General features: G+C 36.6%; 1 protein-coding gene across 7 annotated transcripts in view; it reads left to right on the top strand.

Annotated features, from left to right (window-relative positions):
• The window catches only part of LOC106880195 (large neutral amino acids transporter small subunit 1), a 79,475-nt gene that overhangs the window by 48,910 nt on the left and 5,836 nt on the right, over window positions 1-24,729 (top strand). For 5 of the 7 annotated variants that reach the window (XM_052975853.2, XM_014930045.3, XM_014930047.3 and 2 more), the window contains exons 2-12: window positions 2,989-3,931; window positions 9,593-9,718; window positions 10,922-11,021; window positions 13,272-13,316; window positions 14,866-14,989; window positions 16,596-16,699; window positions 17,275-17,371; window positions 18,485-18,634; window positions 19,824-19,908; window positions 21,833-21,925; window positions 23,082-24,729. The exon at window positions 23,082-24,729 is cut by the window's right edge and continues 5,836 nt beyond it. In XM_052975853.2, coding sequence (XP_052831813.1) covers window positions 3,454-3,931; window positions 9,593-9,718; window positions 10,922-11,021; window positions 13,272-13,316; window positions 14,866-14,989; window positions 16,596-16,699; window positions 17,275-17,371; window positions 18,485-18,634; window positions 19,824-19,908; window positions 21,833-21,925; window positions 23,082-23,146 — 1,467 coding nt within the window. In that variant the 5' untranslated portion in view covers window positions 2,989-3,453 and the 3' untranslated portion in view covers window positions 23,147-24,729. Of the gene's footprint in view, window positions 1-1,795; window positions 1,941-2,988; window positions 3,932-9,592; window positions 9,719-10,921; window positions 11,022-13,271; window positions 13,317-14,865; window positions 14,990-16,595; window positions 16,700-17,274; window positions 17,372-18,484; window positions 18,635-19,823; window positions 19,909-21,832; window positions 21,926-23,081 lie in introns of those variants that run through there. The other 2 variants (XM_089339541.1, XM_014930048.3) reach the window with 2 other exon arrangements.

Genomic DNA, 24,729 nt, shown 5'->3' with positions numbered 1-24,729 from the left:
AAACCATGACATCACATTTCTTTTTGTTGTTTTACCTTTTTTAAATTTCTATTATTTTCTTTTCCGTTTTACCCCCCACCCCCCACCATCCAGACTGTTTCCCAATCATGTGTATGTGCATCACATGTGTCTGTCAGAGTGCAGCTGCAACTGTTACACGTTCCGTACATCAGCTGATGCGTTTTGATATTTCTCCCACCCCTGTCTCTCACTACTTTCCCTCCACCCCTGTTTCTCACTACTTTCCCTCCATCCCTGTCTCTCACTAGTTTCCCTCCACCCACTCACTGGCAGTTTTTTTTTGTTTTTTTTTCTTTCTCTGCAAGTCAGCGAACTGCGCACAAGCAGCAGAAAGCTGTGACCTTTTCCACAGATGTTGTTATGGTTGAGGTGCACTGAATGCCCTTAGCGCTAAACGCTTCTCCAAATCAGCACCCCTGAGCGATCCAGCAAACCCGTCATGAAAGGCATTTGATAGTGACCATCCTACCAGAATGTTCTATGTTTGGCTATCTTTTATCTTTTCTCTCTTGCTTGTTACAGTCATTTGACAGTGGGCCATGCTGGGGCACCACCAAAAAGGGTTTTAGTCAAACAGTTCTTGTCTCTTTGAAGATCAGTGTTTCTCAACCATCTCTTTGCCCTCGGCCCTTTTTTGACCCCCTCCCCCCGCCCCGCAAAAGAACATGCACCTTACCCATCTATGCTCTATGCCCCTCTTTAATTTGAGAAACCCTAATCTGGAGCATCTTGTCAACATCATCTCATTGTAGACTGTCTGACACTGGTGGCAAAAATAAAAACCCATCACCTATAAAGTCATGCTTTTTGAAAGAAACCCCTACCATTCATATACATCGTGGTGAGACAAAAAACCACTGACCATCAAGCACAGCACGGAACTCGGAACTCCCTCAGTTGGGGACTGCCTGATAAATTGTGACTTCTTTGTCCTGTTACCACTGTGAGTGATTTGAGGAAGATTTGACTGTCATTTCTAGCGAGTCAGTGCACCACATCGATGTTCTTTCATTCATTTCTCATAAACAGCACATTAGTTAACTTACAGGTCTAGATACATTTCCTTTTCTTACTAGATTACTCCTTCCAGTAATTACGTAACTGAATTACACTGTGATAATGCGTTGTTAAAATTTATTGCCCCACTTTTTAACGGCAACCAGTATCTCATTATCTTCAAAGATTGGTCGCAGGAATACTTTGGTTTAGATATTATTATTATTATTATTGTTATTATTATTGTTATTTCGTATTTATGTTTGAAGAAGAGAAGAGGGTAGGTAGGTAGAGGGGGCAGGACGAATGACCTAAAACAGGTTCTCCAAAGATTTGCGTGGCACAAAAAACAAGATCGTGCATGACTGTCCATTAGCATGTGGTACCACTGGGTTGGAGTACTGTTGATGGGGGTGGCAGCAGCGGTGGTGGTGGTGGTGGTGGTGGTAGTGGGTGTAGTGTTTGTGCAGTAAGAAAAATTGTAAACAAAACAAATTAAATTTGTGTATCCTTGAAACTAGATAGCCTTTTTGTTTTGTTTTTTTTGTACCAAATCCTGCAAAAAAAAAAAAACACCTCCACCCCCATCAGCCATGTCCTACTTTGATTTTCAAAACAACTGTGTATCTCAACCACAACCACCACTATCAACACCACCACCACCATCATCATCATCATCATCATCATCATCAACACCACCACTACCATCATCATCATCATCATCATCATCATCTTGACAGTGTATTAGTATTGGGCTTTCTTCTTGCAAAGATACAGTCTGCTTGGCCAATTGGTTAAGAAACTCTCCTTGCAGTCATGACATTCTAGGTTCAGTCCTACTGCCTGGCATCTTGATTGAGTGTCTTTTACCACAACATTTGGTCAAAGCATGTCTTGTAAATGAAATCGAGCGGATGGGATCTGTGAGTGAATCTGGCTTTATCTCCCTCTTTTTTTTAATTGTGTAGGCCCGTAAATGACCTCGCTCGAATGATTTTCTAACGTGCCACCAGCACAAGTGCTAGAAGGCGACTCTGGTAGCAATTACGCTCAAATGGTGCTATTTACGGGCACATAGTGCCCCTGTTAAATCACCATGATATTATGAACGCATCATGCAATCTTAATATTCTCTATAATAGTTATTGATTTTTTTTTTTAACAATTTATTACTTCGTACGCATTCAATGTACTTTGATAATTTGTACTTTTTTTCCTCATTTTTTCTTCATTTCCTTCATGGTAAAACCTTCTTGCATATTGTCTTCTACTCATTCACTCTGTCACTCCCCACCCTCACTTCCCACCCTGTGTTCCTTCTCTTTCACTTTCTCTTTCTCTTTCACTTTCTCTACATGCATTCCTTTTCCTATACTGTTCTTTCACCCTGCCTCTCTCAGTCTCTCTCTCTCTCTCAGTCTCTCTCTCTCAGTCTCTCTCTCTCTGTCTTTCTCTCCCTCTCAGTCTCTCTGTCTCTCTCTCAGTCTCTCTCTGTCTTTCTCTCTCTCTCTCAGTCTCTCTCTGTCTTTCTCTCTCTCTCTCAGTCTCTCTCTGTCTTTCTCTCTCTCTCTCAGTCTCTCTTTCTCAGTCTTTCTCTCTCTCTGTCTTTCTCTCTCTCTCAGTCTCTTTCTCTCTCTCAGTTTCTCTCTTTCTCTCTCTCAGTCTCTCTCTCTCTCCACTCTTTCCACTCTTACTCTTTCAATCTCTTCCTCTTCCCTCTCCCCAGTCTTCCATCTCTCTGTCTTTATGCCTTCCTCCTCTGCCACCTCTTTTACTGCTCCACATTCTGCTTTTGCTTTCCTACTTTCATTTACTATTGTTTCATCATGTCTTTCTTTCTCTCTCTCTTTCTCTCCCTAATGTCCTCCTCTCACTCTTCTCCTGTACTCTTCTATCCCTTTCTGTGTTGAGTGCTCCGTTTGTGGTTTTGTTACTAATTTGTTATCTCAAGTATATTCCTTGCTATTCCAGACTGCTCTCGGCTCTCGACTCTCTCTCTCTCTATTGATCAGTCAATCGACGTCGGAGAACTAAAACAGACTTTCAGGCAGCTAAAAAAAACCTACATTTTTACCTAATAAAAAAACAAACAAACAAACAAAAAAAAATACAAAACAAAACAACTAAAAGACAAGAAAAACAAAAGCAAGCATACAAAAAAAAAGAGCAAAAAACAGGAGCAATTCCATATCTGTGAAAACCAACTGAAGAAACTAAAGACGAAATCAGCAACAACGACATACGTACAACAACTACAACATCAACAACAAAAATGGTTGAAAAGAGACTTTGACAAAAGACCAACAACAACCACAACAATTATACAAAGATAACTTTGTAATATTTTTGTTGTGTGTGTGTGTAGTGATTATTTAAACTTCCACCTGTGTCCGTCTGGTGTTTTAATCTACAAAGCCAAATATAGTCAAAGACAAAATGACGAAAGAAAAGTTTAAAATTCCGACCTCTGAGCCGGACGCTACAGACAGCAATGAAGATACTTCAGTGAATTTGAAACCGAAAATGAGCCTCCTCAACGGAGTAACAGTCATTGTAGGGAGTATCATTGGATCGGGCATTTTTGTCAGCCCCAAAGGAGTACTAATGGAAGCTGGTAGTGTTGGATCTTCTTTGATTATCTGGTCAGCGTGTGGCATCTTCTCCATGATTGGAGCTTACTGTTACGCTGAGCTTGGGACTCTCATAGTGCGGTCGGGCGCCGATTACGCCTACATTTTTGAAGCATTTGGTGAATTTCCAGCATTCCTCCGTCTCTGGGTGGAGTGTATGATTGTCCGGCCTTGCTCTCAGGCCATTGTTGCATTGACGTTTTCATATTACATAATCGAACCTTTGTTTCCTGACTGCGAGCAACCGGGCGTGGCAGTTCGTCTCCTTGCAATTGTTTCTATATGTAAGTAAATGAAAAAAAAAAAAAAAAAAGAAAGCTGGATTATATTCCATTGTATTTGTACCAATGTGTTTAAATTATTTAATTCTTTTTTGTTTTATTTATTTCCCTATCTTTAGCACACTGTAGTTGCATTATGTCACTGTATAAGTTTTCTCCCCTGTTGTAACAGGACGGTGGCAGGAGAAACAGTGGTTAAAAAGGTTTAAAAAAGAAAAAAGTCTTTGGGTGTCATAAGGATTTATAAACTTTCAAAAGAATGTGAAATAATTTCTTTTTTGGAACAGTGGATCTCGAAGCGCATAAAGTCTATGGGAGATGTGGGTTTGAGTCCTATGGGGTAACATTTGACATTTTTTTTTTCTTTATACGAAAAGGTTTTACAACCAAATATTTGGCATGCTGTCATTTATAGCTTTATGTACTTTGAGATCCATTGTTCCAAAAAAGAATTATTTTTTTTGTTTTTTATTTCTGAAGTTGGTTGGCAAGATCTGTAGATTCTAGGCCTAAACATTTTGTAATTCTTTTTCAGAAGTATGTCAGTGTCATTCTGACACTTGTTACTTTCTGTCCATTTCTAAAAGCCATCAACCCCTTGCTGCTCAGGGTCCAATAAATACATTAAATTTGAAAAATCTTTTTGAAAAAATATGCAAAATCCACAGGAATACTTTAGTGGGGCCCCTTGTAGGCTTAGGGCTCACTTTTTACCAACTCTTGCCTTATAATTCATTCATCTTCAGTTTGCTTCTGTTTTTTTTTACCTACATTTATTTATATGGTTATTTTATTAGCAAGGATATGTCCATTTTTTTTTCCTTTCTCTTCTTTTTTTCAGTATCTTGCAATCTTTTTAAGGGCAGGAACAAACGTGTGTCATTTAAATTGAGACGTCCATGCTGGTGATTTCTAAACAGAATGAAATAGTGATATATATATATATATATATATATATGAATACCTCTCACTAGAAGATTTAAGAACTCTGTAATAAACAAAAGAAAAAAAGAAGAAAAATTAAATGTGCATTCTGTGCATATTTTTCCTTATAGTTCCTTAATTTTAAATGCAAATTTTTAATCTTGCCAAATATGAAGAAATGATTATCTCCTTCAAAGATGACTGTTGTAAATACTTTGGACTGACCAAAGCTTTGTGAGTGGATTTGATTGATGGAAACTGAAAGATTATGGTTTCAATTCCTAGAGCAGGCGGTGGATTGTTTTTGAACAAAGCATTTCATCTCGTATTGCTCTGCAATCACTTTGACCCCTGACATGTGGTACACCATGCACCTGTTCGGGCAGCATCAGCTTGATGGACGAAGTGAGCTAATGTACAGCATGGACCTTTGATAACTATAAACAAATCATTTGTGCAGGTCATCTTCAACAGCAAAGTCCATCATATATGCGTGTGTGTGTGTTTGTGTCTCTGTAACTTAACAGTCCAGTAAAAGACATTGATAGAGTAAGTACCAGGTTTGAAAGAATGTAAGGTGGTGATCCCGTATGGCTGCAGTCTAATGACTGAAACAAGTAAAATATAAATGAGAAAATCAGATCTGTTGTTTTTTCTTTTGTACTTTTCCTCAATTGCTTATCAACGAGGTCACACAGAGAGAAACATGGTTACCCATTTTTAGCTGTAATTAGGTCATATGTAGCTAATTTGATTAGACAGGTTGTGTAACACGCTAATGAACATTGACAGATTTGGTTTCAAATTTTGGTAGGAATTGGCTTTAAGTATTGGCATGGCTGTATGGTTAAGACACTTGGTTTGTAAACAGCTATAAAAGCTTTTCCTCTTTATTTTGACAAAAAAGTCCAATGTTTGTATGACTATAGAATTACTGGGATATACAATATTTTTTTTTGTCAATTACTGAGGAAATGTGCTGCTGGTTCTTCGAAACATGTGTATATTAATGCATGAAAGTACTAGTAATGTTTTCTGTTTCTTATTATACACATAATAATGTTTGGATTTTTTGTATTATTATTATTATCCTTATTATTATTATTATTATTATATATGGCAGCAATCAAAAATTGATTGTTGGATCACTCATTATATTTAACCCAGGGGTTTTCAAACCGTGGTCCGCAGACCACAGGGGGTCCGCAAGGACAAGACAGGGGGTCCGTGGACAGCAAATACTTTTTATGGGCAATTTGATTTTATATATGTTTTTTAATCGAAATCTTTTAATTGATAATAAACCTATTTGTTAAATACTGTTAAATAAATAAATGTAAGAATATATGTTATTCTAAGCAAATATTTATGTATAAATTTCATAAGCGTTTATAAGGTAAAGCCTGAAATATAAAGGGGTCCGCAAGTCAAAAAGTTTGAAAACCCCTGCTTTAGCATATCAAGCTCAAATATTCTATATTCAAAGCTATTTAAGGTAAAACTTCAAAGTTACTCTTAACCTTTACTTTGTAAAAATAAAACTGTGTCCAACCGGTGCAAGCATAGAAAAGTGGACCTTAAAATTACTCAAATGTCTTCTACAAGAGCCTCAGGTTTTTCCAAAAGTTGTTTTGAATGAAATTTCATAGGTTGAAGCCATGTTGAAGTCTGTTGCAGCAATGTCTTCCTGTGGTTGTCAGGTAGACTGCATCTGTTGTCCGAATCGGATACATCGACTCCAATTTTTTTTTTTGTTCTTTTTTGCCCTTAACTGTGGAAATCAAATTCATATAACAATAATTTATTTTATTTATTTTATTTTTTTTTTTTTGATGAATGTTATATTTGAAACTATTTTCCATTGCGATATGTCAAGTTTATTGGTGCAGCCCCCTTAGCTTACCAGCCCTGGTCAAATCATCCAACCCATAAACAACACACATTAAATGATGATGATGATGATGATGATGGTGATGAGAGCAAACAGTGATGCTTGGCATAGTCTTTTGACTTGCCAGCATAGAAAGCTGACATTAAATGATGAGGAGGATGATTTAACATCATCACAAGAATAGCTGTGAAATTCAATTATGTCATAAAACGGTTAACGCAACCACCTGGGCCCCATTGAGTACCGTGAGCAGAATCTACTTAGCTGCAAGCTTTTTCACTAGGTGTCCATTCTGAGAATAACTTCCTTTTATCAGTCATAGAGGCCTCAAGAATTTCAAGGCATCTGTCTAAGTGATAATACATTTATAAAAAAAAAAAGCCCAAAATTTTGCACATTCTGAAATTGTAAATCAATATTTTATGTGAAAATTATTTTCATTCTTTTTCTTTATGTCTTTGTTTTGTGTTTATATATTTTAAAAAAAATTTCTTTTGTTTTTAGCATGGCTTGGGGTAGACAGAGCTGCAATTTTTTAATAATTACATTTCTTTTTTAACTTTTAAAAATTGTTGGTTCTGTTTTTTTTATCTTTTTTTCTGTTCCTTATATATGCGTGTCAAACCAATGCTATCAAATCTATGCCATTATAGAAAAGTGACATTAAATGATGATGATGATTGTGTGTGCGTGTGTTTGCTTGATTTCAAGTAGTCCCTGTGTTATATAATACGAAAATACGTGGCCCCGTTGGTAGGTTTTTGCGTTTGCGACCAAAACGTTGTGGGTTTGATCCTTGAACTGTGTGGTGCATTGGTTTCTATTTCATGTTGCTGCTGAGTGGAGCCTCACAGACTGTTACTCTAGAATTTTTCAAGACGTCAGTGGTACTTGGCAACAACTGCACCCAACCCTGCATTTATTGGAGATAGAATAATAGGCCAAGAGTGTAATTGAATACCATTGTTTACTACTTACTGAAATGTGGCGGTGGGAAGGTTTGTTTTTTTCACTACCACCACCACCAGCCAGACCCACCACCGTCATCATTGCCGCCATCATCACCACACCAACACCAGACCCACCACCATCACCACCACCAACACCACTTATCTTCCATCCTTGGTGCAAACTAATCGAAAGGACAGAACAAATGTTTCACTGCTTAATCACCTTATGAAACAACCCTCTTATGTGGGTTGCTTGACCCGTTAGAAATATCAGTGAAATCTCCCTTATATATATCTTTGTGTCATGTCTACCGCTTGACAACTAATGTTGGTTTACATCCCCATAACTTAGCGGTTCAGCAAAGGGGAACGGAAGAATAACTACTACGCTTAAAAGATAAATCCTGGAGTTGATTTGTGTAACTAAAACCCTTCAAGTTAGTGCTCCGGCATGGCCACAGTCAAATGATTGAAACAGGTAAAAGAATGAAAGAATATTAAGGGTTTTAGTTGAACAAATCAATCACAGGACTTATTTATAAGTCTAGTACTTATTCAGTTGGCTAAGTTACAGGGATGTAAACACACTAACACCGGTTGTCATGTAGTGACAAGCACAGACACAAAGTCTCTACGACAGGCTTCTTTGAGATTCTGTCTACCAAATCCACTCACAAGGCTTTCGTCGGCCCGAGGCTATAGTAGAAGACACTTGTCTAAGATGTCATGCAGTGGGACTGAACCTGGCACCATGTTATTGGGATGGAAGCTTCTTACCACACACTAGAGAAACTGAGAAACCAACTTTATGCTCCTTATGTAGTAATGTGGTCTAATGATTTATTTTGTTTTTGATGATCACTTCCTGCCTTCCTTCCTTTCAATGTAGAAATGGGAAAAATCTACAAGTAGATTGGATGTATTTATATATCCCTGACTGTAGAGCTATAACTCTAGGCATTTGTGCGTGTGTGTGCTTATGTCTTTCACTAAGCTGGTATTTGGTGCATAAATTAACATGACATTTTGATTGAGAATTTTAATTTAGGTCAGTTTGTCCATTTTTGTTGCAGAATTTCTGTTGAAATGTACTGCCTTTGTTTTAATTAGTTTTCAAAATAACGAATGATTATAAGTAAAATGTCTGTCATTTATTTCCCCCAAAACAACAAAGGATGAAGTAAAACAACTTACCCCATTTTTGAGTCAGTTTTTGGAACTTAGGGTATCATAAAATTTCGATTAGGCATGTGTGTAGGTGTATTTGTATGTACCTTTGGATTTAGTAAGATAACTGTGTCGTTAATTAAGCTGGTATTTTGGTGCATAAATTAACATGAAATGTCAACGGAAGTTTGTAATTTAGATCTCTTTAATCTTTTTTCCCACCATATTTCTCTTCAAATACACTGCCTGTGTTACAATTAATTCTGAAAGCAATGAAGAATTTGTCCTTATTTAGCTGGTGATTGAAGCATAAATTAACAAGAAATTTTGACTGAGGGTTTTAAATTAGATCTCTTCAAGCCTTTCGTCGCCATGTTTCTATTAAAATACACTGCCATTGGTTCAAATGATTTAAAAAATAATGAACAATTGATTAAAAGCTGGTGTTTGAAATATGTATTAACAAAAATTTCAATGGAAGGTTCTGATTTAGATAACTTTAAGCCTTTTGTTACTAAAATAACTTTCTCGTTATTAATTAAGCTGTTGTTAACATAAATTAACCTGAAATTTTGATGGAAGGTTTTAATGAAGATAATTTTAATCCCTTTGTTATTATGTTTCTATTGAAATTCAATGTCTTTGTTTCAATTCATCTTTAATGAATAATTTGATAAAACAACTTTGGTGTTTAGAATATATTTTGAGGGAAGGTTTTGTATATATTTTCAGTGGTCTTGACGTTTGTCAATTGTAAGGACGTGAAGTGGGCCACTCGTGTACAAGACATCTTCACTTATGCCAAAGTCTTGGCGTTACTGCTCATTATCATTACCGGCTTCGTACAGCTAGCTCGAGGTAAGCAAGCACTTTATGTTTGCCTTTTTTTTTGTTGTTGTTGTTGTCTGCACAATTTATGTCGACTGAATTTTGCTCACAAATATTCTATGGTCAACCAGACATAATGAATGAAGATACTTGCCCAAGATGCCACACACTCAGGTTGACATTGGAGCAAGTCGTTGTTTGTGATGTGGACTTTAAATCATATGATCTCAGATGCTCCCATTAATAAAGCGAGGATAATTGATAGAAAAAAGCTAGAAGTAGGAAAGTCTAAGTGAAGGTCACTCAGTAATTAATACAACTATTGATTTACTGGATTAATTAGTGTTGTTAATTTTTATGCTGCAATACTCTAAGCATTGTACTTTGTGCAACATTGCACAGCAATTACACTCTTTCTTTTACCCTTTTACTCTTTTACTTGTTTCAGTCATTTGACTGTGGCCATGCTGGAGCACCGCCTTTAGTCAAGCAAATCAACCCCAGGACTTATTCTTTGGAAACCTAGTACTTATTCTATCGATCTCTTTTGCTGAACCGCTAAGTTACGGGGACGTAAACACACCAGCATCGGTTGTCAAGCAATGTTGGGAGGACAAACATATACACACAACATTTATATATACATATATACGACGGGCTTCTTTCAGTTTCCGTCTACCAAATCCACTCACAAGTCTTTGGTCGGCCCGAGGCTATAGTAGAAGACACTTGCCCAAGGTGTCACGCAGTGGGTATAAAAAATTTTTTTTTTTTTTTGTGTCTTTGGTCAGTAAGTATTGTTTCCATTTAGCTTCTGTCTAGAAATCAAAGAAAATGATTTAATTCTCTTCAAACTTTGTTTTTGTGACCTGGATGTCACAGTTTTTGAAACTGAGCGATTTTTCCATTACATTTCCGACAGGTTCGGTGCTGCGTTGCTCAAGCAGAAATATCATTGTGGCAAATAATATTCTGCGCAATACTGCAGATTTGCATATCAGTTGTGTGACCGTAACCACTTGAGCATGTCCCTTAGTGGCTGACAATATGTGCAGTACATTTGATAGAGTAATTTGGATATTAAAGGGATGAAGTTTGTAGGGGTGTAATTTGAGGGAGGTTTGGTTGATGTATGTACCCGGTCAAAACAACCATGTGGAGGTTCCTTCAGTAGCTCGTTGTTGGTAATGACAGAGGTATTGAGTCTTCTTTATTTTCTATTTTTTTTTCTAGGAAATTTTGAGTATCTTCAGAATTCATTTGAAGACAGTGAAACAGATGTTACGAAAATCGCTCTTGCATTTTATTCTGGTCTTTTTGCTTACAATGGATGGTAAGTAGCACTTTTCGTTATTCGTTCCTCTTTGATTTCCGACAATATCCACAGTGATCTTCGGTAAAATCAATGCTATTGATTTCCTACTTCCACTACCACACACCAGTGGAACTTTAATTAATTGTATATCAATTATATCAACCAGCAAATTAGCTGAATCCTTAGAGCAGTCAATACAATACCTTGCTTGACACTTGGCGTTTCTGTGTTCAAATCCTACCAAGGTCAGCTTCATATTTTTATACTTGTGGGGCTAAATAAAAAAAGTACCGCTCCAATGCAGTGGATTAGCAAAACTGTAAGAACAACTGGATGCTTTGCGGAATTTGTTCTGACACTTTTTCACTCTGAGTTCAAATCCTGTTGTGGCCTACCTGGGTCATAGATTTAACCTGTTACCCAGTTCACTACCTTGGGTGCTTTTAGCAGAATCTACCCAGTTGCAAGTATTCAAACTCAGGGCTCCAGTTTGCAGATACCTTCCTCCCTTTTGTCCACTCAACTGGGAGGCCATATAATGGATTGAGGGCACTGTCTTCACACCTGATTGAAAAGATAAAAAACTACCCTACACTCCCTGCATTTGAGGTACCTTTTAGTCATTGTGTAAGCATGTGACTTACTGGCTAGGATATTCATCTCACAATCATAAGGCTGTGAGTTCAATTCCCAGTGACAGACTGTGTCCTTGAGCAAGACTCTTTATTTCACATTGCTTCAGTCTGCCCAGCTGGCAAAAATGAGTAGTACCTGTATTTCAAAGGAATGGCCTTGTCTTCTTCTGTGTCATGCTGAATTTCCCTGAGAACTATGTTACGGATATGCGTGTCTGTGGAACACTCAGCCACTTGCATGTTTATTTCGCAGGCAGGCTGTTCTGTTCATCAGATAAACATGGAACCCTTGTCACTATTACTGACAGAATGCCAGTTTGTCATTCATTGCAAATCGAATGACCACAGATGAGTTTACTTCGTTAACTCCATACATTTTACAGTCACGATCCGGTACCTCGTTCACCTTGTTCTGTCTAGTGCTCACTTGTTTGTGTCAACTGGTTGCTACGAAAGCTTCAGCGAATTGACACTATTTCCCCCCTCTCTTTCTCTCTCTCTCTTTTGCTCCTTCCTAGTTACTCTCACCCACCCTTCTCTATTGTTGTTAAGCCATTTAAATCTCTACAGTGAAAAAGAAAAAATCGTGTTCTCTTCTGGTTCTTTCTTCTTATTTTAACCTTTCATTCCCTTGTACGAATTGACAGCTTACATGATGACCTCACTTAGTGCTGGTGTCAGTGAAAATGTACTCAGTACACACTGTGATGTGGTTTTATATATATATATATATATATATATATATATATATATATATATATATATATATATATATATATATATATATATATGTATATATATACATACATACATACATACATACATATATATATATATATATATATATATACATACATACATACATACATACATATATATATATATATATATTTATATATATATATATACACACACACACACATATATATATATATATATAGCCTGGTGTTGCCATCCGGTTTCACCAGTCCTCAGTCAAATCGTCCAACCCATGCTAGCATGGAAAGCGGACATTAAACGATGATGATGATGATGATGATATATATATATATATATAGACAGATTGATAGATATATTTTGGTATATATATATATATATATATATACCGTCCAACCCATGCTAGCATGGAAAATGGACGTTAAATGATGATGATGATGATCCTTAATTTTTAAAATATATTTTAATATATATATATTTATTTACATATAAACACACATACACACAAGCTTCTTTTAGTTTCCTTCTGCCAGTCTACTCACGTGGATTAGAGAAGACACTTTTATCATTATCATCACCATCATCATCGTTTAACGTCTGTTTTCCATGCTGGCATGGGTCGGATGGTTCGATCGGGGTCTGGGAAGCCAGGAGGCTGCACCAGACTCCAATCTGATCTGGCAGTGTTTCTACAGCTGGATGCCCTTCCCAACGCCAACCACTCCGAGTGTGTAGTGGGTGCCTTTTACGTGCCACTGGTACAGTGGCCAGAGGTGACTGGCATCGACCACGTTTGGGTATATTTTTTCTTTACTTTAATAACTTTTTAAACTCTATTTCCAAGTATTTTTGATTATTTTAATTATATTTTATTTGTTGATTTATTTATTTGTTTTCTTTCTTTTCTTTTTTTCAGGAATTACCTGAACTTTGTAATTGAAGAACTAAAAGAGCCCTCCAAGTAAGACATTTAGTTCCTGTGTGTGTGTGGGTGTTGTGAGTTTTATTTTATCTCCTAATTTACCACTTTACTCAAAATGTCCTTCGTTAGACTTTAGCACAATTCTTATGTCCGATATCTATGAACAGCACGAGGTGTAAGTCTAGGTATGTTTGTGTAGTATGTAAATGGATGTGTGTATGTTAATGTATTATGCAGACACACATACACACATGATAATCATCTTTACATGCATATACACATACATGCACACACATGCATACATACAATAGGATTCTTTCAATTTCTCCTACCAAATCCATTCACAAGGTTTTGGTCAGCCTAGGGCTATAGTAGAAGAGACTTGTCCAAGCTACCATGCAGTAGGACTGAACCTTCTACCATGTGTTTGGGAAGCAAACTTCTTCACCACTTACCCATGTGTATGCGTGTATGTGTGTGTGTACTGGCAAATAACCTTGTGTTTATGTGCATCACTGCTTAGTGCTGTCACAGCGTATAAATGTGTAGGTGTGGAGGCAAAGTGGCCTTAATTAAGAATCTCACCGATCAAAGGCATCCCAATGGCAAGTTGAGAAACATTACTTAGCTTTGGATTGAAAATAGGGAAGACATCTGGCGATAGAAAATCTGTCTCAGTAAAATCTGAAAGCTTAGAAAGGTGGATGTTAAAACGATAAGACTTAGTGGTGGTGGTGATAAGAATATATCTGATTACATTATCTAATTTTATTTTTTTTTTTTTTTTTATGACATCATGGTACGATAATGGAGAATTTAATGAGATATATTTTTTTTATTACCTTTTGCTTTTTTAATTTTTTTTTGTCTGAATTCAAGCAGTCACTTATTGTTTTTTTTTGCTAGCTTTGACGAAAAATTTAAATTTTTTAGAATCATATAGGTCAGTTGAAATAGCTGGAAATGAAATTGTTAATAATTAAATCATATTTTTAAATTTGCTAGCTGGCAGGCTCGTTAACATGCTGGGCAAAATGCTCAGTGGCTTTTCATTTGTTTTTTTGTGTTCTGAGTTCAAATTCTCCTGAGGTTGATTTTTAACCTTTTATCCTTTTGGAGTCAATAAAATAAGCACCAGTTAAGCGCTGGGGTCGACGTAATTGTCTTGCCCCGCCCTTGAAATTGCTGACCTGGTACCAAAGTTTGAAATCGGTGACTAATGCTTATTTTCAAGGCAGCAGAACTGGCAGACTTATTAGCATGCGGGGCAAAATGGTAAGTGGGTTTTGTCCGTCTTAACATTCTGAGGTCAAATTTTGCCGAGGTTGACTTTCCCAACCACTGTTTGGCAACCAATGTTGGTGTGTTTATATCCCTATGACCTAGTGGTTCAGCAGAAAAGACTGATAAAATAAGTACCAGGCTTAAAAGTATAATTACTGGGGTTGATCTGTTCAACTAAAATTCTTCAATGTGGTGCCCCAGCATGACCGCAGTCTAATGACTGAAACAAGTAAAAACTAAAAGATACGTGAGCACACAAACACAAACAAAGAATATGATTAAATGGTATTTTGTTGTATTGCAGGAACCTTCCAAAAGCCATCTGGATTTCCATCATAAGTGTGACCATCATTTATGTGTTTACGAACATCGCCTACTTCACCACAGTGAGTCCAATGGAGATAAAGTCTGGAGCCGCTGTGGCAGTGGTAAGTATTTCTGTCCATGTATGAAGTGGGTGGTTCCTGAAAAGTTCCTGGCTTTAACCCCTTCGTTACTAACCCGGCTGAAACCGGCTCTGGCTCTGTAGTACAAATGTCTAGTTTTCATAGGTTTTGAATTAAAATCTTCCACCAAACTTTAGTCAAAATTTAGGTTCCTAACATTAGCTGAATGATAACTCAGTTATGTTACCAAATTCTTTGTTATGTTTAAAATTAATTGAAAGAAACACAGAGCATCTCAACAGAAATAGGGTAGCAAAAGGGTTAAAGTCACCATGATATTTTTAACCCTTTTGATACCAACCCGCCTGAAACCGGCTCTGGCTCTGTAGTACAAATGTCTAGTTTTCATAGGTTTTGAATTAAAATCTTCCACCAAACTTTAGTCAAAATTTAGGTTCCTAACATTAGCTGAATGATAACTCAGTTATGTTACCAAATTCTTTGTTATGTTTAAAATTAATTGAAAGAAACACAGAGCATCTCAACAGAAATAGGGTAGCAAAAGGGTTAAAGTCACCATGATATTTTTAACCCTTTTGATACCAACCCGCCTGAAACCGGCTCTGGCTCTGTAGTACAAATGTCTAGTTTTCATAGGTTTTGAATTAAAATCTTCCACCAAACTTTAGTCAAAATTTAGGTTCCTAACACTAGCTTAATGATAACTAAGTTATTTTACTAAATTCTTTGTTATATTTAAAGTAATTGAAAGAAACACAGAGCATCTCAAAATAAATACAGTAACGAAAGGGTTAAGGGTTTTGCAAAAGGCCTGGTTGGCGGCCCAACCTTCCGAGTTCTTTCACAGGGCTCAGAAAAAATGAAGGACTGCTGCAATAAGTGTGTGAATCTGAGAAGGGAATATGTTAGATAAAATCATAATTAACTGATCCTCCTGTATTTTTTTTTACCCAAAGCCAGGAACTTTTCAGCACACCCTTTTGTATATATTCTTCTTGGCAATCCATCGGTTACGACATCGAGGGTTCTAGTTGATCCGATCAACGGAACAGCCTGCTCGTGAAATTAACGTGCAAGTGGCTGATCACTCCACAGACACATGTGCCCTTAACGTAGTTCTCGGGGGATATTCAGCGTGACACAGTGTAACAAGTCTGACCCTTTGAATTACAGGCACAACAGAAACAGGAAGTAAGAGTGAGAGAAAGTTGTGAAAGAGTACAGCAGGGTTCGCCACCACCCCCTGCCGGAGCCTCGTGGAGCTTTAGGTGTTTTCGCTCAATAAACACTCACAACGCCCGGTCTGGGAATCGAAACCGCGACGCTATGACCACGAGTCTGCTGCCCTAACCACTGGGCCATTGCGCCTCCACTTTGTATATATTAGGTTATCTGGAAAGATCGGAGCATCTTTTAATATGCAGAAAGGTATATAAATAATTGATCTTTCAATAAATTTTATTCAATGAAATAATTTCCATTATTGTCAATGACCTTTGCCCATCTATCAGGCAATTTAAATATTCCATCAGCTTAAAATTTGACTGGTTTTGAAGAACAAAAGTTATCTAGATGCATTTTGATGCCATCTAAATGGTTAAATGTTTTTTCTTGCAATGTGTTCCAGATGTTCTCCAAACGGCTGTATGGCATAATGTGGTGGATCATGCCAATATTTGTGTCTCTGTCAACTTTTGGTGGCGTCAATGGAATTTTATTCACATCTTCAAGGTGAGTAGATTTATAGTTATAATAACAGAACAGACGTTTTTGGGTAAATACAAAAAAAAGAAAACAATTTATCAAAGAATGCCTTTTAAACCTTTTGGTACCGTATATATCGAAATATCGAAATATATTGCCTCTGCTTCAATTTTGAAAATATTGAAGAATTTAGTAAAATAATTTAGTCATTGTAAATTTAGGATGCTTATCCTTTTGGAGCAGATGACAAAAGACCAAGATATCTGGCGCCTTGCAGTACGGCTGCTTCCCCTGATGAAGAAGATTAGCATGCAATAGCCCCCTGTACCAGTGCTACTTGGAAAGCAATTGTGCCAGCACCACTTAAAAATGTTCATGCCAGTTCACCCCGAAAAGTAGATTCTTGTGGACACCCTGTAGAATCAGATGGACTACATTAAGAGGATTGATAGCAAAAGATTAATAACTCTGTTGGTTTCCTGCTTCGGTTAAATTTACCCTTCCCTCAATATCTATGTTAAAGAATTTGTATGTTTCTCTAGAACAATACTACAAGTAAACTAATCTACATTTCTTCTTCCATTGTTTCTGATATATTCCAGATTATTCTTTGTCGGTGGTCGAGAAAACCATATGCCGAAAGTTATGAGTTATGTTTCTGTCAACAATCTCACACCGATGCCCGCTGTTTTATTTATGGTTAGTACTTGTTGTTTGTTGTGGAAGTGGTGTTGGTGGCAGCAGCATCGGCGTCGGTGTAGTACAAGCTGTGTCATTGTATTTGCCAATATTCTGTAAAAATATGTCTGGTCATAGGGAAATATTAACTTGCTTGGAAATAGGTGACACTTTCTATTCTCAATCTTTCTCTCTCTCTCAGAAATAGAGGAAACTGGTGATTGATCGATTGATAGCCTATAACCAACAACTAATGTATTAATGACAAAATGAATGCTAGAAGAACATTGATTAACTTTATATTTCTCTTTCAAAAATATGTTTTAATTAAATTATGAATGAAAAGCAGCTCTAGTATTGTAACCATTATCAGTCACACATATAGCGTATGTATTTTCTTTTGATGCTCAATTGCTGTGGGATAGTATTCGGGGAAAGCTCCCTATATGATACCTTGGAGTTGTCTCACTTGGTCTGTAACACTCAGTATCATGTAGGGAGTTTCCCCTGCATGCTATCCTGCAGCAATTGAGCATATAAAGAAAACATATACAGTATGAATGTACAACTGGTAATATTTTAATTATTTTAATATCCTTTGCATAATTATGCAATTTCCTCTCTCTGCATGTATAATAAGTGTGCATACGTTAAATTACTGTAAAACAGGGCTTAAGCCTGTATTTTATAGAATTAATTATGTGTACAATTAATTAGTGTAATTATATTTCACTTATATCAGCTTTATACGTTAAATTACTGTAAAACAGGGCTTAAGCCTGTATTTTATAGAATTAATTATGTGTACAATTAATTAGTGTAATTATATTTCACTTATATCAGCTTTATACGTTAAATTACTGTAAAACAGGGCTTAAGCCTGTATTTTATAGAATTAATTATGTGTACAATTAATTAGTGTAATTATATTTCACTTATATCAGCTTTAACTGAAATTGAAAATATTTCTTTTGATTAAAATTTGCGTGCGTAGTTGCATGTGTATGTATTTACATGTTTGTCTATCGATGTAATACAAAGTATTCTATGTCACTCTAAATATTCTTCTTTTCCTTTTCTTTCCATCACCACCACCACCACCACCACCGCCACTGCTGCTGTTACCATCTCCAGGGTATCTTGTCCCTGTTTTATCTGGTATCATCTGATATGTACGCTCTCATCAACTATGTGTCGTTTGTGAATTGGGGTGCCATCGGTCTATCAGTCTTTTCTGTGCTCTACTTCCGTTACACTCGTCCTGAATTACACAGACCGATCAAGGTTAGTTCATTCATTTCTTTTTGTCTTCATTACCCATTTACCATTCAATTACTAATTACTCTCTGAGATGTAATGCTAACTCATTCACATTGTTTTAAACTAATCATGCATTATCTCTTTAACTTTGAGATTTCAGTTATGTGATTATTTTTTTTTAGAATGATATTGTAGAGTAAGTGTGAGAGGCTGGATCTGTCTGGTTTGAACATAAAACTATTAAAATATCTGGGTTAGATATGGTTAGTTCTATCCTTTAGCATTTGAATTATTCTGTCAAATGTAATGCTTGTTTATTCATATTGTTTTGAATTAATCCTGCATTATCTCTAAGCTTCAAGATTTCGATGATCAATCAATTGATGTATCTGTCATAGATTAATTCATGTTAATTTATGACAGATACATCTGTGCTTACCTTGGATCGTAGGGCAACCTGCTGTGCTTGAGGAGACCTATTGGGTCAAGTACATTAACATCAAAATAAAAATCAAATGGAAATTGTAGTTGTGATATTTGTGCCGATGGTACATAAAAAGCACCATCCGAACGTGGCCAATGCCAGCGCCGCCTTGACTGGCTTCTGTGCCGATGACACGTAAAAAGCATCAACCAATCGTGGCCGTTGCCAGCCTCTTCTGGCCTCTGTGCCGGTGGCACATAATAAGCACCCACTACACTCTCGGAATGATTGGTGTTAGGAAGGGCATCCAGCTGTAGAAACACTGCCAGATCAGACTGGAGCCTGGTGCAGCCTTCTGGCTTCCCAGACCCCAATCAAACCGTCCAACCCATACTAGCATGGAAAACGGACGTTAAACGATGATGATGATGACATCAGCTGATTTCTTCCACTTAGTGATATGCCTAGGTTCAGTTATTTGTAGAAGTATTATAATAATAATAATAATAATAATGATAATGATTCTTGTAGCTAGCCTCCTAGTGTGTATATCCTTCTCTTCTTTTTTTTTAGAGATAGTAGGTTGTGTTATGAGGCAATTGACTGCTATTTCTAGAAGCTTCTTCCTTGACTCATTACAGGGCACCAAAGAGATAAAACATGGGCTGATCACTAAAGTGTGTCTAATTTTTAATTATGTCTTAATAATTACTTGAAACTATGTTGAGCTAATAATATAATTAACGACACACCTTGACATTCTATACAGTGTTTATATTTTCATTATAGGTCGCTCTGATCTGGCCCATCATCTATACCATTGGTTCCTTACTCCTCATCATTTTACCAATATATGCCAAACCAGTAGAAACTGGTAAGTGGATTTTGTTCTGGAGAAAAGTTACATGAGTGTGTGTGCGTGTGTATTTTTTAATTTTTTTATTTGTTTCAGTCATTTGACTGTAGCCATGCTGGAGCACCACCTGTAGTTGAACAAATCAACCCCAGGACTTATTCTTTTTGAGCCTAGTACTTATTCCATCGGTCTCTTTTGCCGAACTGCTAAGTTATGGGGACATAATCACACCAGCAGTGGTTGTCAAACGATGGTGGGGGAACAAACACACACACACACACACATACATATATATAAAAAATACAAAAATGGGACAAAAACGCAAAACATCCAGACAGTCAGGTGATACAAAAAAGGGACAACAAAACATCCCGATAGACGATACAAAGAAAACAAGGATGGGTCATTCAGAGTTTTCTTTCCTCAGTTGAGTTCCAGATTATCTTTGCAATTTCGGCCGGTTATACTGAGGAAAGAAAGCTCCGAATGACCCGTTCTTGTTTTCTTTGTATCGTCTGTTTGGATGTCTTGTTGTCCCTTTTTGTATCACCTAACTGTCTGGATGTTTTGCGTTCTTGTCCCATTTTGTATTTTATATATATATATAGCGGCGTACGTACACTTTGGTCTCTAACCACTTTAAGAGTATAATGGGTGCTTTTATGTGCCACTGACACAGGTGCCATTTGCGTGACACCAGTATCTGCCACGACTGATTTTACTTGGCTTGATGGGTCTTCTTCTCAAGCACAGCATAATGCCAAAGGTCTCGGTCATTCATCATTGCCTCTGTGAGGCCCAGCACTTGAAAGGAACTCAACCCCTTTGCCTCCATGTGGCCCAGCACTTGAAAGGAACTCAACCCTTTTGCCTCCATGCGGCCCAACACTCGAAAGGAACTCAACCCCTTTGCCTCTGTGAGGCCCAGCACTTGAAAGGAACTCAACCCCTTTGCCTCCATGCGGCCCGGCACTTGAAAGGAACTCAACCCCTTTGCCTCTGTGAGGCCCAATACTCGAAAGGAACTCAGCCACTAAATACATATATTTATAAACATTCTGTCATCTGTGTATATACACCTATGCACACTACATCATATATATATGCACACTTATACACCCTCTGTCTTATATATATATATATATATAACTTTTATAAGTAATATTCTAAAAGAATATATAACTGAACTTATGTTGAGTGCTCAATTATTTTGAGCAAATTAACTCTTTAAATTTTAGGTTCCTTTATATTTTATATTTTAGACTTTGCAATATTCATGCTTAATTACGCATAAATTTTTATACGCATATATATTCACACATATATTTATCTATATTCAGATTTTTATATATATTGATATTTATATTTCGTATATTTATATTTTAAATTTTAAATTTATTATGTTTGCCGTGTCATGTTGGATGTATGTCTTTCAAAATATTAAATATTGATTTCCTGAGTATATTATTGATGAGTTTATGAATTTATTAATAATATAAAAACACACATATATATACATATATATATACATAGGAAAATGAAAAAAAGCCAGAATGCTGAACTGGAAGCATAATTTAATAAAGATTTTTTCTAACCGGTTTTCATTGCGATGAAGCAAATTATCAAGAAGAAGGAGAATGAAAATGTTTTTTTACAAAGAAATACAAAAAAGTACAAAATGAAGAAAATAATATATAAAACAATAATATATAAAAAAATAAATATACCCATACATTATATTGTCTTTGAGCTTTTGTAGTTCAATAGTAGTTCATGTATAAATTGGTAGGAAAAATAAGGATGCATGAGAGTTGAGAGTTTTGTTAGGTTTAAAAAAAGGGTTAAAGGTTTGTGTTAAGCAGGAAATGTGGTGTCAAAACAGGAAGTGTGTGTAAGGTGTGTACATACATTAACCTAACAGTCCGATTGTTCTATATTTCAGGTATCGGCATCCTCATCATTGCAAGTGGTATTCCTGTATATGTGGTTTTTGTTGCTTGGAAGAGTAAACCAAAATTCCTGACTAACACTATAGGTAATTATTGTTCCTCTCTTTTTGTCGTCTGTCATTTTCTGGTATACATGTTGATGCTGTATATAATGCAGACATGTAGTATAAATGTTCAAATATCATCACTATCTTTCCATACCGTGCTGCATTTCACATGGAATTTTTGGTCCTCCAAACTCGACCATCTCTGGCTGGAAATTTTTGCTTGAAGTATTCAATCTGTATGACTTTGTAGCCAAAATTTGAAACCATTATTATTAAGGCGGTGAGCTGGCAGAAATGTTAGCACGCCGGGCGAAATGCTTAACGATATTTCGTCTGCCGCTACATTCTGAGTTCAAATTCCGCCGAGGTCGACTTTGACTTTCATCCTTTCGGGGTCGATTAAATAAGTACCAGTTACGCACTGGAGTCAATGTAATCGACTTAATCCGTTTGTCTGTCCCTGTTTGTCCTCTCTATGTTTAGCCCCCTTGTGGGCAGTAAAGAAATAAGCATTTCGTTCATCTTTACGTTCTGAGTTCAAATTCCACCAAGGTCGACTTTGCTTTTGATCCTTCCAGGGCCAATAAAATAAGTACCAGTTGAATGCTGGGATCAATATAATTGACTTACCCCACATCCTGAAACTGCTGGCCTTGTGCCAAAATTTGGAAACCAGTATTTATATATTCATAAGCTGGCAGAATCATTAGCATGCCACGCAAAATGCTTAGCGGCATTTTGTCTATCGTTACATTCTGAGTTCAAATTCCATTGAGGTCAGCTTGGCCTTCCATCCTTTTGGGGTCGATAAAATAAGTACCAGTTGGGTAATGGGGTCTATGTACTCGTCTACTCCCCTATTTCAGGCCTTGTGCCTTTAGCAGAAAGGATTATTATTATTATTTTTATTATTTTATTATTATTATTAGTATTATTAAGGCAAAATGCTTAGCAGTATCCACCGGGCAAAATGCTTAGCAGTATCCATCTGTCTTCGTGTTCTGAGCTCAAATTCCACCAAGGTCGATTTTGCCTTTCATCCTTTTGGGAGTCGATAAATTAAGTACCAGTGAAACACTGGGCGGGGGCGGGGTTTGATGTAATCGACTAGTCCCATTCCCTAATATGGCTGCCCTTGTGGCAAAATTTGAAACCATTATTATTATTATTAACTTAAATTTTATTTCATTTGTAGATAGAGGAACCCGTTTCCTGCAGAAATTGCTGCTGGTTGTACCGGAAGAGAAGAAACTCCTGTAATAAAAATACACATTTAAAACTATTATTATTATTATTATTATTATTATTATTAATATTATTATTTTTTTTTTCAAACCCTAAAAACAAAGTCTTATGATTAATACAATAAAAAAACAACAAACAATGACATTGGGCAACAAATTTCAATTTTTTTCCTGCCATTCCAGGCATAGGAACAACCATCTCTTATTAAATTGATTATGGTAAATTCAGACCTTGTTTGACCAATTTCCCTTACCATGTCCAAGTAACAAAAAACTTACCCCTTATTTCCGCACCCCAGTTCCTGTGGCATAAACTGACTGTGGTACATTTCTGTACCATGGTTTTATATGCTGCTAAGCATTTCTTCCTTCGTGGTTTGAGTTCAAATTCCACCGAGGTTGACTTTGCCTTTTAAATAAATACCAACTGGGCACGGGTCAATCTGATCGATTTAACCCCTCTCCACCAAATTTCTGGCCATTGTCCCCAAAATTTGAAGCCATTTCATAAAATGATTAAAATTTTACTTTCCTAAGATCTGGGCCTGAGAGAAAAATTTCATAAACAGGTTTGATATTAGCATACCGAAATTACCAAGAAAGAAATTTTTTTTTTTTTTTTTTTTTTGCCCGGTGTTATTGTCACACATAAATGAACGAGGAGCAAAATCTGCAATTAACTCATTCACACTCACACGCACATTAACAGACATTCATTCGCTCACATTAACCACTTCATCTAACAATTGCTAACACACACACACACACACATTCACTAAAACACATTGCTAAAACTCACATACATGCACACACACATACACACATCTACCACAATATTACTAAAACTCACACACTCACACATTCACCACACCCTTGCTTACATATACACATTCACGCCATTTCTAAGACATACATACACACACATTCACTATACCATTAAAACTCATGCACACACATACACACACACATTCACGCCATTTCTAAGACATACACACATTCGCTATGCCATTGCTAAAACTCACATACACACACACACACACACATCCACCGCATCATTGCTTACATGCGCACCCACACAGAGTACACCATTGCTAAAGTACACAAACACACATTTACAGCACAAACATCGAACGCACTAATGCTAAAATGCACACACACACACACCAATACTAAAATTTATCTTTCATGCATTTCGCTTTTAAAAAAATAATGTCTTTGCTCCATTTGTTTCCCATTGCTGTGATGTGGTAGAATACGAACCTTCATACAACCTCTCTCTCTCTCTCTCTTTTTCTCACTTCCGTAGTGCCTTCTTTAAATCTCATTTGTCTGCTGCTAGTTCTTCTATTTTGCCAACCAGTTCCACAGTGTCTGTTGTAGTTGCTTGCCATGCTAGAGATAGCAACCAAACCCGAACTCCTTCAAATCTCTCCTCGTACGACTGTTTTGAAAAAAAAAAAAATTATGAAAAAAAAAAGAAGAAAGAAAAATTAAACGAAGAACATCTTAGACATTCTAGTCCTAGATATATATACATACACACACACACAAACACACCAACAGATGAGAAAGTCATGGTTAGAATGCCTTTGGATCAAG

The sequence above is a fragment of the Octopus bimaculoides genome, chromosome 22 (assembly GCF_046866305.1).
Source record: "Octopus bimaculoides isolate indiv1 chromosome 22, ASM4686630v1, whole genome shotgun sequence".
Taxonomy (NCBI): Eukaryota; Metazoa; Mollusca; class Cephalopoda; order Octopoda; family Octopodidae; genus Octopus; species Octopus bimaculoides.
This window is presented reverse-complemented; position numbering and strand designations above follow the sequence as displayed.